The following is a 17,487-nucleotide window of genomic DNA, read 5'->3' as shown; positions in this document are numbered from 1 at the left end:
TGCCTTTTCCAGTGACTTGTCTTCTCATAATGTGGCCAAAATACGATAGCCTCAGTTTAGTCATTTTAGGTTCAAGGGTCAGTTCAGGCTTGATTTGATCTATAACCCACTGATTTGTTTTTTTGTTTTGTTGTTTGGCCGTCTACGGTATCCGTAACACTCTCCTCCAACACCACATTTCAAAGGAATCTATTTTCTTCCTATCAGCTTTCTTCACTGTCCAGCTTTCACACCCATACATAGTAATAGGGAATACGATGGCATGAATTAATCTAGTCTTGGTGGCCAGTGACACATCTTTACACTTCAAAATATTTTCTAGCTCCTTCATGGCTGCCCTTCCCAGTCTCAATCTTCTGATTTCTGGTTGGGAAATACCTGGAGATTTTTGGGGTGGAGCCTGAGGAGGGTGGGGTTTGGGAAGGGGAGGGACTTAAAGTTGAAGGGCTGGTGGGAGAAATAGCAGGGGGTGGAAATGACATTGGGCTGTGTGCCAGCGTCACATACATTCAGACAAAAAAATGAGATGTGATGTCAAATATCAGCAGATGCTGTAGAAACTATGTGAATTGGCCGGCAAGCTTATTGTGCATCCCAAGTTTTGCCCAGACATGACATTGGCATGTAACCCAACATAATTTCTGCCCCTGACGCTCCCAGGGATGCCAGGCCACTGTCTGGCATATCTAGGGTTTTTCAATTAAAAAAGAAAAGGCTGCTGAATATCAGTATATCACATAACATTAAAACAAGTTATTTGAATTATCATATTTGATTCTTTTTTTAAAAGTCTCTAGATATGCTTTTCTCTTTATATCTCTGCAGCAAAAGTTCCGGGAGACTTAAAAAAAAAAAGCTATGAATTTAGAGAACCCGTTATGCATCAATATAGCTAATTCTCAACATACCCAGATCTGAGGATACTTATGTCCAGAAACTGAAGCTATAAACAGACATGTCTTTCCACAAACCTGAAAAATGCCCCTGGTTAAACTGGGGCATGAAAGGAAAATTAGAAGCAAGCAAATGACAGTAAAAAATTATCTCTCCTTCCATGTCACTGGCTGCAATTCTACATACACTCTCCTGGGAGCTAGCCCCATTGAATGACATGGGATTAATTTCTCAAGATTTCTCAAACTAAATTGAGATGGCCCAGGCTGTGCATAGTGAAGTTATCACAGGATGTGGTGCATGTGTTCATGTTTTCTCTCCTCTAGTGGCCTATAGTCCAACTGGTTTTGCAGGTTTTTTCAGCCTTTCAAACTGTATTCTATGCTCTGGTGATTATTTGTTTGAAAATACAGGAACAGTTTCCGCCTTACCACTGTTCTGGAACTAGCCTTCATCCTGTGTCAATATCTCGACAACAGAACTCTCACTTTGTAAAAAAAAAATTCTTTTGGAAAGTCCTTCTTTGGTTTTTGTTCCCATGAACTAATTTTACAGGCCACTCATAGTCATCTTTACTCCAAAATGCCCCACTGCATTCAGTTTGTTTAGTTTACGTTAAAGTACCTGAAAGTGCAGAATTAAAGCTCAATCCCCCTCCCCCCCCCCACATTTACTAGAGATTCACATTGTGTTCGGTGGGATTTAATCCCGGACAGAAACAAAAAAAACAGTCTCGTGGCATTTTAACGATTTATTGTGGCATACGACAAAATAAATGTCAAACTTCAAAAGTTTTCTTGGTGGTTTTTGCTGCAACAGAATAACGCGCCTGTTCTTCTGGAATTTTATTCCCAGATAAATTTGCAACTCTGGTTGTCGAAACTACAACGACCACAATGCATTGCACCTCGCCTTGCACAAATCCTTTCCTGTTACTATGACGCAAGTAAACTCGTCATGGTGATATACAAAACTACTATTCCCAGCATGCAAATGTGAATAGAATTTGGCCTTCTGATTGGCTGAATGGAAGGAGACGCTGTCCGTCTTGTGGCGCGGTTCTCTTTTGGGTCGTCTTCAGCAACTCCCTGGAGAAGAAGCAGCTATGATGGTGGAGGGGGCCTGCTCAGTTCATCTTGCTTGGTGATGGGCGTGTGGGTTGATGCTGCTCTGTGGGGTGTAGAGGGTACGGCTTGTGAGTACTGAAAGGTGGACTACTGCTCCTGTTCCGCGTTTGGGGTGTGGGTTGAGTTTAAGTACTGGTGTATTTGAGGAAGGAAGAGTGTGTTTGGGGTTAAGGCTTTCTCCAGCTGGGGTTGAAAGGAAAACTCTATGGCAATGGGACTGGAAGTGAACCATTTTAAGTAGTTTTTAGGTCTGCTGAGCACATAACCCTGGAGTGGAGTGTGAACTCCAGACTTTTTTTCTTATTTTCGTTCTAGCCTTGGAGCACAAGTGTTTTATGGGCAAAACAGGTAACACCCCCTCCTCAATTATAAAGGAAATGCCCAATTTAGAAATTCTATGATCTCTTGCCAGCTTTTTGAGAATGTGGGAGAAATGAGTTTTAACCCTCACAACTCTTAACACTGTCGAGGCAACAGTGAGTTGCAGTGGGGACCATCCAGAACTACTTTTTATGGATAAAGAGAGATAGAATCAAATGTTTTGAAGGAGGCAGTATAATAGAACCCTCCCCAGTGGTCTTCAAATTGTGGTCTGGTGATTGCCGGTATTTCCTGAAGCATTTGCAGGTGGTTCTGAGATCACAATGGAAAAATACAGAGAAAAGTATTGGACAACTATGCATTTATTTGATATGTTTGATCACTATCTACTCTTCATTTTTAAGGTGCAATCAAAAGCAGCCTTTCTCTTTAGCAATACAAGTGTCTGCACTAGAAACTTCCAAGAAGCTTGTGGCAGTGTGTGCAGTTTCCCCCTTAATCTTGCATAAAGGTGTTGGGAGTTCAGTACAGGAGACTGTAGCTGACTATAATGTCGAAGCCTGTCAAATGTCCTTCCATATAAAGTATGTAACAATCCAATGTGGTGGTCCCCAAAGAACATACCAGAAGAGTTACTCTTGGTACAATTTATTTAGCTCAAGCAGTACTCGTTTTTATTTCGTAGATGAAATTATAGTGCAAGTTGTGAGCTAGTTTAGTGTCTTAAGTCTAAACTTTTAATATAGCGATAACCTTATGCCCATGTTCAAGGTGCCATAACACCCCAGGAATGTCTCCCGGGACACCATTACACCCCGGGAATGCCTCCTGGGATGCCGTGCCAGTGGCCAGAGACCGGCGTCCGGCCCTGCACTCTGGCGCTGGGGCCACAAACGCCAGTGTGCACCTCCCGGACGCCGGCGCTGTGGGCCTTTGTGCCGGCATGCAGGGCTGGATGCTGGCCTCCAAAGGCCTTTGGAGAGGGTCACCGGCGCAAGGCAGGAATGCGCTGTAAGCTGGTTCTACTTATATGTTGAAGGGGGATTGAAAAAGCTTACTTTTGATTGGCTCCTATTGAAGGTTACTAAAGGGGGCAATAGGATTACTATGTTCTCCCTGCTGTCAGATTGGTTCTTCTCTTACCAGGCTAAGGGACCAATACAATGGCTCTATTATTCTTCCTCCTTCTCTAATTGGTTAGCTTTACAAACCCTGGATTTGCATGATTGTTGAGCTTTCTATAACACATAAAGACCTTAAATTCAGTCTAATACATATACTTTTCTGCTTATAACTATATAAACATAAATATATACATTTTTAAAAATTTCTTCACAGAAGCTAAGACAGAGAGTGAGCCCTGGTAATCTGCTGTTGCAGTATTCATAGAGTTTCAGGAAAGGCTCCCTTACTGTTTGGTATTTATCCTCTATTTCTTTATAAGCGATATATAGCTTAATCTGTTTGCTGCAAGGTCAAGGAGGTTCTCCATTTGTTTCTCCATACTGGGTGAAATAGTTAATTTTCAAGCTTGAGGGGTAAGCGTGTTGGTGCTTTCAGCTTGCACAGTTTCTATGCTGAGAGCAACTTCCATGAATTGAGAAAGCTGCCCAGAATGAGGATTATTGCAGATAATTCAAATGCAAAGTCTAAGACAAAATTATGTTCTACAACCAAATCTCAAAAGAGTCAAACTCCCAGACAGAACTATAACATAGAAATATTACTAGGAAATATCTGCATTTCTAACACAAACTGTACAGAAATAACAAGTTTATAAAACTGGGCTAACGTCCAGTAGACTCAGAACAATATTTTGTTTTAATTCACTTCAATCCTAGATTTTGTTTACTAATTTTACACATTGTGTACCAGTGTGATAATTGGATATTGTATCCTAATTCACTGGACCATTTGGATTCTCCTAAGTGAGGCCCCTGCATCAGGACAAATAAAAATGTATAAATATATAAGCCATTTTTCTATTGAATTAATGAAAGAAAGGATATCAGGAAATTTAGAAACCACTGAAGCATCTGGTCCAAATTGTTCTTGAAGACATTACATGTATTGCCAGATTGCAGTGGGAGGTAATGAGAACTTTTCCTATAAGGTATTGAAGAATTTAAAAGTGTCATTTTTGTCCAGTAGCTGAGGCTCCTGGAATTCCTACCAAATTTTAGATAGTGTACCTAGCTACTATTAAACAGTCTGGCAAGCTTCTATTATATCATACATCACATTTGCTTTAAAGACTTCATGGGAGAATCCTCTTAAACTATATTAAAGGTGTCCTTCATCAGAACTGAGGAGCCATCCCCGCTATTAGGGAAAGAACAGACAGCCCAGACCATATGATTCACTATGCATGACCCTCAGGCTGGTGCCTGTATGGGGTTTATACCTCTTGCCTATTTGCATTTTCTGGAAGATGCCTCTTGGGTATGGACACGTCCTTACTTGTGCAGCAACCTGTATGTGCCCTGTGAAGGTCTCCATCCTCTCAAAAGAAGATGGGGGCTTGGTGAAGAAACTGGGGAAGTCCTTTTCTATGTGACCAGGCTGTCTGGTCTGTAAAGCTCCTGTGAGGATCTGAACTTGCATCTAGAAGAACTGGCTGGCTGCCTACTTAGCGCAGCTACCTTTAGAAGTTTCCTTTTTTGTTTTCTCTTGCTTTATTTCTTTTCTATTTTTACATTTTTGTCTTTTTTTTATATATAAATTTTATTGGGTTTTATGATAGAAATTTTCCATTGCATTAAACAACATCTATAACAATATCAAATTTCAATTCTAACCTAAAGTTGTTATAATTCCATATCATATAATAAAAAAGAGAAAAGAAAAAAGAAAAAAAAGAAATGGAAAATTTTTTGACTTCCCCTTCACCTCTATCTGCCTCTTAATAAAAAGTTCATCCCGTCATAGGTAATCTAATCTTAATAAAATATCAATACCATATATAAAAAACCATAATCTGTTAGTAAATATAATTATACTTATTCAATATAAAAAAGATCAAAAATAATCCTCTGGATCAGATTAGAAAATATTCTTCCATTCTTCCCAATTTTAACTCATATTCACAATAATGCATCCACGCCCCCCATTCCCCCAAAAACCGAACGTCATTTTCTTCATTTAGAATAGCTGTGAGTTTTGCCATTTCTGCCAGTTCAAACATTTTAACAATCCAGTCTTTTTTCTCGGGAGTTTCTAGCCCTTTCCATTTCGCTGCATAAAGCAGTCTCGCAGCTGTTGTGGCATAAATCAAAAAAGTTCTTTGTGTTGCTGAGTCGTCTGGAATCATACTCAATAACATCATTTCTGGTGTTTTGGGTATATTCTTTTGTAGTATTAATCTCAATTCATTATAGATCATGTCCCAGAAGTCTTTGGCTTTGTCACAGGTCCACCACATGTGATAAAAGGAACCAATTTCTTTGTTACATTTCCAACAAGTAGGGGACATCGTTTTATAAATCTTTGCAATTTTCTTAGGTGTTAGATACCATCTATACATCATTTTATAAATGTTTTCTCGCACTGACTGTGCTTTTATTCCTTTTAAATCTTTAGACCATAATCTTTCCCATTTATTTAAAACAATATCATGTCCCACATTTTGAGCCCAATCGATCATAGTTGGTTTAATCGTGTCCTGCTCACAGTATATTGTTAAAAGGAGATTATACATTTTAGAAATCAGCTTTGTATTATTGTCTAGTAGAATCCTTTGAAAAGGAGATTTTTCTTTAGAGAAACCTTTTTTAGCATCTTGTACAAAAACTGATTTGATTTGGTAATATTGAAGCCATTGTAAATCATCCTTAAGAAGTTGAAAGTCTTTTAGTGAGCATTTCTTTCCTTCCCAATTAATTAGATCTTGATAAGTAATAAATTTGTCTGGTCTAAGTGGGCGCAAAGTTAGCATTTCTTGGGGCGATATCCACATCGGTGTTTCTGGTTCCAAAATGTGTTTATATCTCATCCAGATACGAAGTAGAGAGGACCTGATTATATGATTACGAAATGTTGCTTGTAATTTAATTTTATCATACCACAAATAACCATGCCATCCACTTAAGTTATTATAACCTTCCAAGTCTAACAAACGTACATTTGACAAATTCATCCAGTCTTTTAGCCATACTAAAGCTACCGCTTCAGCATAGAGTTGAAAATTAGGCAGTGCTAAACCTCCTCTAGTTTTTAGATCCACCAAGTATTTATAAGCAGTCCTTGGTTTTTTTCCTTGCCAGATGAAGTTTGAAATGTCTTTCCTCCAAGTTTCAAAATATTTAGTTTGTGATATTATTGGTAAATTTTGGAATAAGAAGAGCATCCTCGGTGAGACATTCATTTGGATCGTTGAGATACGTCCCATTAATGACAATTTTTTGTTTGACCATATAATCATATCAGTTTTAATCTTACCCCATAACTTGAGGTAATTGTTGGTTAACAGATCTTTATTCTTTGCAGTAATCCAAATTCCCAGGTATTTAACTTTGTTAGCTTTCTCCCAGCCAGTATATGATATAAATTCCTGTTGTTGTATTTCCGATAAATTTTTAAATATTATCTTTGTTTTTTCTTGATTCACTTTAAAGCCTGATACTTTTCCAAAATCATCCAAAGTCTCCTGAAGTATATTCATTGACTGTGTTGGGTTTTCCAAAATTAGCAGTAGGTCATCCGCGAATGCTCTCAACTTAAATTCATGTTTTTTAATTCTTAGCCCGCGGATGTCCTCCATACTTCTTAGTTTCACACATAGCGGTTCCAACACCAACAAAAATAAAAGTGGAGACAAGGGACATCCCTGTCTAGTCCCTTTCGTGATTTGGCAGTTATCTGACATTGATTCATTAACCAAAATTTTAGCTTGTTGGGAGGTATAAATAGCCGATATACCTTTCTGAAAACGATCTCCAAAGTTCAATTTATCCAAAATCCGTTTCAAGAAGTTCCAAGAGACCATATCAAAGGCTTTTTCTGCATCCAAAAATACAAAAGCCGCAGTTTGTTGAATATTCTGGTCATAATATTCCAGTGAATCTAGTAAAATTCTTACATTGTCTTTTATTTGCCTTCCTGGTATAAAACCTGCTTGGTCCTCATGTATAAGATCCTTAATGAATTGCTTTATCCTACATGCCAAAACCGAAGCAAAAATTTTGTAATCCACATTTAAGAGCGATATAGGTCTGTAATTAGATGTTTTTTCTGGATCTCTTTTACATTTTTGTCTCTTAAACATTATAATTGTAGGCTAAGTCTGCTGTGTCAGAATAAAAGGCAGTTCAAGGCTTCTGCCAACAGTTCTCTAAGAACTATTCAGCGAATGACTCACGTTGATTACCCTTGTCTACCATTGTTAGAAGTTATAACAAATAATTAGTTTAATCATATTTAATTGATTCCCGGTAACAGAATCAACTCATTTGTTTCTGTAATTAGTGTAACTATCAAACCCCATCAATGGCTTGGGTATTTTTCTGTTGCGCTTATGAAGTCATTTTTAAAATAGCTAACCAGAACCATTCTTTGGGCCTAGTGAGAACCCACTCTCAGTTGTGTGTTCGCCTGCTGGTGAAAATATAAGTAGCTACATTTGGCTAAAGTCAGTGGCAGGAGTAGGCTGGGAAGTGAGAAGCCCAGGAACGAGCTGAGCTCAGTGGCCACTGAGGCATTACTATTACCAGCCAAGTGGCCCGTGAATCACTGACAGAGTTGCAGGTGCTTGGCTTTGGTTGTTTCTAGCCACCAGGGGGTCACTAGGGCAGTGGCCCCACCGGGAAATTTCCCTGTAAGTTAAATAGCCAGTCCTCCCCGGTCATTCAGCTTAGAAGTATGTAATTGTGCTTAGGACAGCGAATAAGACTTTCAGAGGTGCCACCATATCTTTTGGATTGTCCTGTCAAAGAAAGTCCACCTTGTCTCACCTCTTCTTGCTTACGGATGGCTCACTGAAACAACTTTGTTCTAGAGGGCATTTGGAGTAATAGATCTCTGAGCTCAAATTATCCTGTTTAATTGCTGCTAGATGTTTTGATTTCTTCTGAGTTGGTGTTAGTGTAATAAGACTTCATAGTTCTTTATAATTCTTCTTGGGTGTGTTGGAGTAATAAGACTTTATAGTTCTATAAGGAAGGCACTGACAAACCACCTCTGTTAGTCTCTTGCCATGAAAACCCCCCTAAAAAGGTAATTCACAGTGGGTAGCCGTGTTAGTCTGTCTGCAGTAGTGGAAAAGGGCAAGAGTCCAGTAGCACCTTAATGAATCTGATGAATCTATGCCTTTAACTTACCCTAGATGGCCAGCTGTAGATGTTGAGGAAATTCTTGAATTAATAGGTAATCTGAAGCCAGGCAAAGCCCCAGGTCCTGATGGTCTCCCGGCCGAATTGTTTAAGGCATCTCCTGATTGGTGGGCTCCACTCCTTGCCAAACTATTCACATCTATTGACCTGTATGGCATATTGCCAAACTCCTGGCTAAATTCAATAATAATTCCTATTTTTAAAAAGGGTGATCCAACTCTGCCTGATAACTTCCGTCCCATCAGTCTTCTTCCAGTCTTGGGTAAACTGTACGCGAAACATCTAGAACAGCGACTCCTTAGCTGGGTAAAGGAAAACGCAATAATAGGCCCAGAGCAAATCGGCTTCTCCAAAAACAAATCAACCTTGGACCACTGCCTGGTTCTGGCCACAACTGCAGAAAAGTACATGAAAATGGGTTGCAAGAAACTCTTTGTCGCTTTTATTGACCTAAAATCTGCCTTCGACTCCATTATCAGAGATAAACTCTGGTCTAAGCTGTCTAGTATAGGAATTGACCCTCGCCTTTTATTCCTTTTAAAAAAACTTCACTCATCCACAACATGCCAAGTAAAATATTCTTCAAACGGTGGCCTTACTGATAAGATCCCATTTAATAAGGGTGTGAAACAAGGTTGTATACTTGCTCCCCTTCTTTTTAATCTGTTTCTGTCAGACCTGGCTTGTTCTTTAGAGCCTATTAATGGACACCCTCCTAAATTGGGAGGCAAAGCCGTTCCTATTCTTTTATATGCCGATGACACCGCTATTTTATCCTACTCTAAAATCGGACTCAAACGCTACTTAAGTGCGTTTGAGGAATACTGTCATCTAAATCTTCTTAAAATTAATTACTCTAAGACTAATGTCGTGGTTTTTTCAAAAAAATGGTCGCCCACCAGCTGGCATATTAGTCAGGCCAAAATCCAACAGGTGAAGAGTTTTAAATATCTCGGCATTACTTTTAATTATAACCTTAAATGGGCTGTTCATAGATCCAGGATTACCAAACTTGGGAGAATCTCTTCAAACCAACTGATGTCCTTCTTTCTTTATAAGGGTAACCAGTATGTCCCCGCTGCAGTTAAGGTATTCAACTCCAAAATCTTACCCCAGATTCTGTACAGTGTACCTATCTGGGCAAATGCGTTCAATCGGGACTTAGAATCCATTCAAGCTAACTTTTTTAGAAAAATGCTTGGTCTCCCTCGCTGTGTCTCTTATTATGCTATTATCTCTGAACTTGGTCAAAGCTTGTGTGAAACCAAGGCATGGCTGCTAACCATTCGTTATTGGCTTAAACTGTTTTTTAGAACAGAGTGTGATTCTCTGATGTCTCTGCTGCTAAAAGAACTTCATAATACCTCCTGGGATTGTTTAATTCTGTCTAAAATAAGATCATCTGGAATCTCTGTGGAAGACCTGGTTTTAACTAGTGAGGCCCACATTTTTAAAATTGTTAAACAGCGTTTCTTGGATATGGAGCGTCAGACGTTACTCCCCACTCAACCCTTGGTCTGCTCTCCAGCAATGTTGGGCCTCAAGAATTTAACCAACAATATTCCCCATTATTTTCATACGCTGGACATCCCACCCCTCTGCAGAGCCTTTTCTCTTGCTAGGGTTAATGCCTTTCCTTCAAGGATGTCATATGGAAGGTATCAACAAATACCAATCCAGGATAGGACTTGTCCCTGTGATACCTATTCCCTGGACTCAATTGATCATATTCTGTTGGTCTGCCCCTTATATGAAACACCCCGTGGGAAATGGTTAAAAAATTGGCTTCTTTCCAAATATCACCTATCTACCCAAGCAAAACGTCAATTTTTATTAAACGATTCCAATCCGGAGGTTACCTTAGATGTTGCCAATTTTCTAGTGGAGGTGATGAAAGTTCAAAAAGCCCAAAGTTTGTAATTTCTACTTTGGGAATTTACTGGCCTATGTTTTATCTTAATGACTGCATATTTTATGTACCTTTGTAACAATTGTAATATTACTTATGCCATTAAAGGTTTTTCAAGTCATTCAAGACTAACAAAAATATTTTAGCCCTGACCTGGATGGCCCAGGCTAGCCTGATCTCGTCAGATCTCGGAAGCTAAGCAGGGTCAGCCCTGGTTAGAATTTGGATGGGGGACCGCCAAGGAATACCAGGGTTGCTGTGCAGAGGAAGGCACTGGCAAACCACCTCTTGCCATGAAAACCCCAAAAAGGGGTCGCCATAAGTCGGCTGCGACTTGACGGCACTTTACACACACACACAATTCTTTATAGTTGAATAAATATCATTTTATGTTGGATGTATTATGATTTATTGTTAGCCTGTTTCTTGGATTTTGATGCCAAAACCCCGGATAAATATTTTAAATAAATTCCGGCGTGTCTTCCTGTCAGTAAGGGAGAGAGAATAGCGCCAACCAGGATTTTGTATTTTGATGAAGACAGTTTTCTTTGCTTTGGAAGGCTCACTGAGTATGAGAACCTGTTGCCTCTTTGACTGCTGTCTGAGCATTTGGAGTAAAAGATTCCTGCAATTATTTTGCAAAAAGAAACTTGTTCTTGTCTTTCATAGTGACAGCCAATAACATTTGAATTCAGATAGTATTTTTAGACAATCATAAGTGGCTACAGTTGATTGGACAGTTGGCGGAAACCTTAAACTTTCCCTGCCATCACATAACAGTTACTTTGATATGCTAATTCACCAAAGCAGGTGTAATTTTAGATCTGCTTGGCAAATGTCACTTTAGCTTTGCATTCTAACGGATGGGAAAAGTCATGCCTACTCCAGTGACCTCTTTGTCCTTTTTAAGTGCTGTACTTCCCTTTTGCGCTTGTGTCTGAATTCCAGAAGTGCTGAGCCAATTTTGACCAATATCCTTAACATAATGAAGAGCATTAATTTCTTATACAAAGTGATCCTAGTATAGAAAATTGGGGAAGCAGAACAGGTCATGGCCCTCAGCAAACTCCACAGCATTCTGCCCAAGGATTAGCACTCCTGCTTCTTAAGCATATTTGCATCATCTTCTTCACATTAAAGTAATCTTCAGAAGTTTATAAAGATGTTTATAATGATCCTGAACAGGCTTCTCTGTCATGCTTATCATGTAGGGGTGTTTTTTCTGAGTAGGCGTTTAACAGCCTTCTATTTGGAATGAGAAGTATTTCCCACTAATTTGTTTCCAGCGTAAACATTTTTTGCATGTAAGTGGTAAGATTTCCTTTGGTAGTTTCTTGATAGCTATTATTAAATCTCTTTGTATGAGCTCCAAACCTTGGAAGTGCCTGAGTATCTATTTAGGGGGGTGTACCTTGTTACATCTTCTTATAATCCTTGTGTTTAATTGCTACTTACATTTGAGAATGCTGAGACAAGTGTAAGACATGTGAAAGTATATAAATAAATTTGTTTCAGTAATCACAGATTCTGTTGTCTGTTAACATAATGGCTACTGAAGAGCTTTGCAGTTTTGCTTCCCATTTTAAGTGTGAGGTCATTTTTTTTCTTGGAAAATGTTATGTTTGAGCACATGTATTGTTAATATCTTACAGCATGGGCAGAAACCAAAACTTCTCGCAACGGGTAATATTGTTGCTAACTCCCTCCTCCCACATCACACCACCCACACTGTTCTTGAGAGTCTCCAAGGAGCATGTTTTTGGAATCTCAGTTGCCTACAGGGGTAGTGAATCTGCAAAAAATCACCCCCTTCGACTCGTAGAAGTGACACAACAGCAGAAAATGACATTTTGATTCAACCCTATTGCCTGTTATTCACTGTACTCCAATCATGTCTGTGTTTGAAATTATGGAGGTATTAAATTTGCCCTGGAAAAAATCAAAACAGAACTAGGAAAGTGTCATTCATACTAATGCTCTTAACTGTTACATTACCTCAACTTGCAATCCCCTGTTCTTCCACAGTATGGCAGTTCACACTCCTGCAGCTTGTTCTAGAGAGAACGTTTTATTATGAGGAGTGTTGCTCTTGATGTAATCAAATGACCTTACTTTGCTTTTCCGTGAAATTTATGCATAGCTGCCCTGGGGGGTATGTTGTACCAAAAGGTAGCCTATAAGTATTTTACATAAGTAATAAATACATGAACATATTACTGGTATATCCGTTAGTACAAATATCCAGATGAAAAATGTAATGGTAATGATTTGTACTAACATTGTACTTGATTATTTAATAATAATAATTATTCATTAGGGTATAAACAAAAACAAATATTTTTCAGTGGCGTTATGCTGTGCAGATTTTCAAAATCAGTCTTGCAGAATTAAAAAGTGGAAATTGAATTGCTTTCTTTAGTGCAGAATAGTCCAGGCAACAATAATTTTTTATGTGGACTAATTTAATGTGTAAAAATTCACTGATTATAAATGAGCCGAAGCAGACTGACTACCAATTTTATGTAAACTCATGGACAGCTATTAATTTGGATTTAAACACATCAAACCAATTAAGCAATAGTTATAACAATGAATATTCCACCACAATGGTCCCTAAACCATAGAATGGTAGAAAAGCACAAGAGTCCAGCAGCAACTTAAAGACTAACATTTCTGGCAGGGTATGAGCTTTTGTGAGTCACAGATCACTTCTTCAGATCTGTGAAGCTTATACCCTGCCAGAAATTTTGTAAGTTTTTAAGGTGCTGCTGGACTCTTGCTCTTTTCTACTGCTACAGACAAACACGACTACCCATCGTGATCTATCTTCATTGAATGGTAGCCATTGAACTTTTTTCCAGCTAGTTTGTTGGCTTTTCTGCTGTGTTGGCTTTTCTGCTGTGTTCCTGTTAAGTTTTGATATCTTGGGTTTACTCATTTTCTTGTCTTTTCTTCAGATCCCCCCTCTTCAGGTTCTTCTCTCCAATTTTATGCCCTTGTCACATGTTCTGTCTTTTATAATGTTCATGGTTAGGCATTTTCACTGTCATTTTAGTTACGGGAAGTTTATTGCTGGTGGAATCTGATCCTTGATAAATTTCAGTTCTTCAGCATATTATCCTGATCAAATTTGAATACCTCTTTACCTAAAGGAAGACAAAGGTTTTCTCCATGTGTGCTATCAAAATATTTCAGGCTGTCTTAAGTTCCAAGTTACAGTTATGTACAGTAATTAAAGAAAAAATCATTTTATTTGTAACTTTTTAAAGAGGGGCATCATCTTATGTTCAGGCACATCTTCCTTTTGGGTAAATACAATGTTTATCACAGTTTAAAATATTTTCTTACAATGCAAGAACTTGATTGAAGGTATACTTCAATTGGGCCATTATGAAAACAAATCATAGCTAAAGATACGTATGGGGTGACAGAAATGAAAGGGTATGCTGAACAATTAGAGCTGTGCCTCAGTTATTTATAAACGTTTATGAGAGTTTAAGAAATCTTAATGGCTTTCTTTCTTTTTGTAGGGGTGGGGTAATATCTTTCAAACATATTCACCATGGTTCAAGAACGAAAATGTATATTGTGCCACATCATATACAGCTCAAAAAAGGTAATAAAAAGAGCATTTCAAAACTAGAATAATAGCATTTTTCTCAATAAAAGTTCTATGAATTAACACTTTTGTACATAGAATAAACTGGTCCATATACAATATTATATAATAATCACAATTGCAGTATGATCAAGTACTTAAATGTGTATTTGAGTTACACAGAACTCCGATGCTGACCTAGGAAGGTGAGCAGGGGCAGAATTAGCTGATGATTTTGTATAAAAGGCACTCTAAGCACTCGAAGGAGCAGTACTGAAATTTAAGTCAGTCAAGCTCTTTGTATCAGTCTCAGGGCCAAACAAGACAGTACTATGTCTCCAAATCCTCCACAGTGACACAGTGCCATTTGAGAGCATGTTTTTTTTAACTTTTGAAATCACTGCAGGGGGGCCAATCCTACTGGGGTAAACAGCACTTGGGGGGGTGGAGACAGGTGCCCCTCGTCCTCCTACACCATGGTCCCCAGAAGGATTGGGCCCCCATGTGAGGGTAGATATACATAATCATACCTGCATGTTAAAAGAAACTTTAAAATGGTGGCCAAGAAAGGACCTTAAAAAACGGCAATTTGGCTTTATATAGTTTTGTAGTTGGAGTGTGTACCAGACTGTAAAAGAGTTGCCCTTCAGATCTTCTTCCTCAGGCAGGACATTTAGAGCAAAAACAGGAGAGTTTTCATTATTTATCTAAAATATTTATCCCACACTGTCAGAATAATGCTCTTGTGACATTCTTGATGCAGTTTTATAATGAATAAATTGTTGTGATAGCTGCTTGTTTGAACAAATAAATGGTGCAGATGGAAACAAATTCTTTAATATTTTTTGCAAATTTTGCTTTAACGTATGCATGGGGATGTTACTAAAAAGTATCAAAAAGATTCCCCCTGACAAAGCAGTGCGTGAAACTTGCAGTGGCTGCAAAAATTATTAAAGAATGCCATTCCCCTCGGCACAATTTGTTTCCTTGTCTTTGTTTTGCCTTGGTTCAGCCCCATTCTTTACTTCACTTGTTTGAACAAGTGCAAAATTAAAGACTAAAAACTTATTTAAAAGGCGTTTAAAAAACAACTGACTGCAGGTGCACAATGTAGTATCTCTCCAGTGTGATAAAAGCAAAGCAGTATAAATGGGGTGCGCAAAAGAATCAGTCAAACCGAGGGGGCAAGGATTCATCACACAATCCAGAGAAAAGTAAAATTAACACAAAGTCTTGGAAAGCAGTGTTTTTGTCTGGTACCCAAAGCCCACCAGGGAACCCGGCCTAAACCCAGATCAAATCCTTAGCTGTGAAATAACTTTATGGATAACACACGGGAGAAGACCTCTCATTCCAGTTCTGTTCCTCAATAACGATTTTTTTTTTTACATAATTGACATAACCCCATGAGTAAAGTTTCTCAGAACTCTGCTTACAGAGTCTTGTCTCACCTTCTGCTCAGGCAGTTAACAAACCAGGGAGGTGACTTCCCAGAACCAAACAATTGTGGTATAATAAACAATTGAACATAATTCAGATGGAGAACTACTGTTACACAGACACCTTTAACACGATGCATTTTGTGATTGCTCAGATGACTTTTGAAGGCCACCTTATTCTCTTTATAAATCTACCTCAGGCCCCTGATCCATCTAGTTCAGTACTGTCAGCTCTGATTGCTAGGAGCTGTCCATCATCAAAGGCAGAGAAAGGTCTTTTCCCACTTGATCTCTTCAACTGAAGATTGCAGAGACTGTATCAGTGGTGGTTGTGGTTCCCTTACATGCGGTGATTGTTCACTGCAAGTGAGCCGTGGTGTTTTGCATGAATAAGGCATACTATAAGAAGCTAGGAACTCCTCTATGTAGTTTAGGACATCCTGGAAGGAAGTAGAAAGTTACCCAGATACCATTATGAAGGAAATTAAAGAGGCAAAAAGGATGGAAATGTATAAGGAAACACACATACACACCCTGGTGACTGCAAACATTTAAAACAAAAGTGATCTTTGACAACCCTCCAACCTAAAAATGAAAACATGATTTTATTTGCAAAGAAACACAGCAGATACACTTTTTCCTAGGTTTCACTGATAATTAAAAATAGTTTAAAGCAAGATCTCTCTTCTCAGTGCTTACACAATATATTTTTCTGCATCTGCTCTCTTGACTACCTTTTATAGTATACCTTTTGCAATAAGGTGTCTGCATCCTATCAATAGGAGGAACCGGTGGGGAAGGAGTCAGTCAGAAGCAAGGAGTAGAATGAATTTTTGGATAGGAGTCTACCATATGGTTGAAAAAGGAAATTGATCTGTAGATGCTGACTATTTGGTAATGTGCTATGCACTGCTTTCTGACTATTTATGGTTTACAATTTGTCTGTTTTTAGGAGATGGATGAGCACATGAGAAGTATGCTTCACCACAGAGAACTTGAAAATCTGAAGGGGAGGTATGCTTGTGACAGTGCCAACGGCATCTTGATGCAACTTGATGCAATGTTTTGAAACTAAATAGGGCTGTGTTATGTGTAATGAATTCTCTTTAAATGAAAGGTTTTTAATATAGCTTAATATTGCTTTCTAGGGTTTAAAAAAAGCTGAAATGAAAAGTTATTAATTGCAACATAGTGAATTTGCAAAAGGATACTATTGATGCTGCTGTCTTCCTGAGTTTCTCAGAACTGTTGTTAGAACTCTGCTATGACACTTAAAATAATCAGCTAAACATGAAACCTGAATCTGTAATGGTAGCCATACTTATGTGCAATTAAGTCCATTGATTTCAGATAATTATATTTTTTTCCGATTCACATGAATACCTACTGCTCAAAATAGTAATGATGTGTATTCAGAAATCAAAACTAAATCAAAATCTAAATTTGATCCCTTCTGTTTTTTCATATAATCAATACAGTCACTAAACATTATGGTAATCGCTATGAATTGCTGGACATGAACGCTATTCTATTGCCTCACAAGGGAAATGAGAGGAGCTGTAAGGAGGAGGCATAACTCAGAAGTTCATCTGACTGGGGCGTCTTCCAGCCAGAAGAGATAGCAGGTTTTCCTGCTGAAGAGGATTGTCTCATTGTCTCAGCCCCTCCCCCCTGTTTTGCCGAGTTATTTTACTTTTCTAACAGTCCAAATATTAAATTGACTTTTTTTCTTGGCTAGAGTAAATGCTTTACCACTTGCAGAACTGTCAGGTCGCTGCAAAGGTATTAGCCGCTCCCCAAAGACTCTCCCCATGTGATAAAGCTATAAATGAAACTTGACCCCATTTTTTATTTAGCTATTATTTGTATTCAT

The 17,487-nt window shown here is 38.5% G+C and overlaps 1 protein-coding gene across 1 annotated transcript in view; it reads left to right on the top strand.

Annotated features, from left to right (window-relative positions):
* Nucleotides 1-2,002: 2,002 nt before the first annotated feature.
* ZNF106 (zinc finger protein 106) overlaps nucleotides 2,003-17,487 on the top strand; it is a 57,234-nt gene continuing 41,749 nt past the window's right edge. Inside the window, exons 1-3 of the mRNA XM_056851016.1 lie at nucleotides 2,003-2,080; nucleotides 14,108-14,193; nucleotides 16,567-16,628. Of these exons, the coding sequence (XP_056706994.1) occupies nucleotides 14,140-14,193; nucleotides 16,567-16,628 (116 nt within the window). The 5' untranslated portion in view covers nucleotides 2,003-2,080; nucleotides 14,108-14,139. The remainder of the gene's footprint in view (nucleotides 2,081-14,107; nucleotides 14,194-16,566; nucleotides 16,629-17,487) is intronic.

The sequence above is a fragment of the Euleptes europaea genome, chromosome 6 (genome assembly GCF_029931775.1).
Source record: "Euleptes europaea isolate rEulEur1 chromosome 6, rEulEur1.hap1, whole genome shotgun sequence".
In the NCBI taxonomy this organism is placed as follows: Eukaryota; Metazoa; Chordata; class Lepidosauria; order Squamata; family Sphaerodactylidae; genus Euleptes; species Euleptes europaea.
This window is presented reverse-complemented; position numbering and strand designations above follow the sequence as displayed.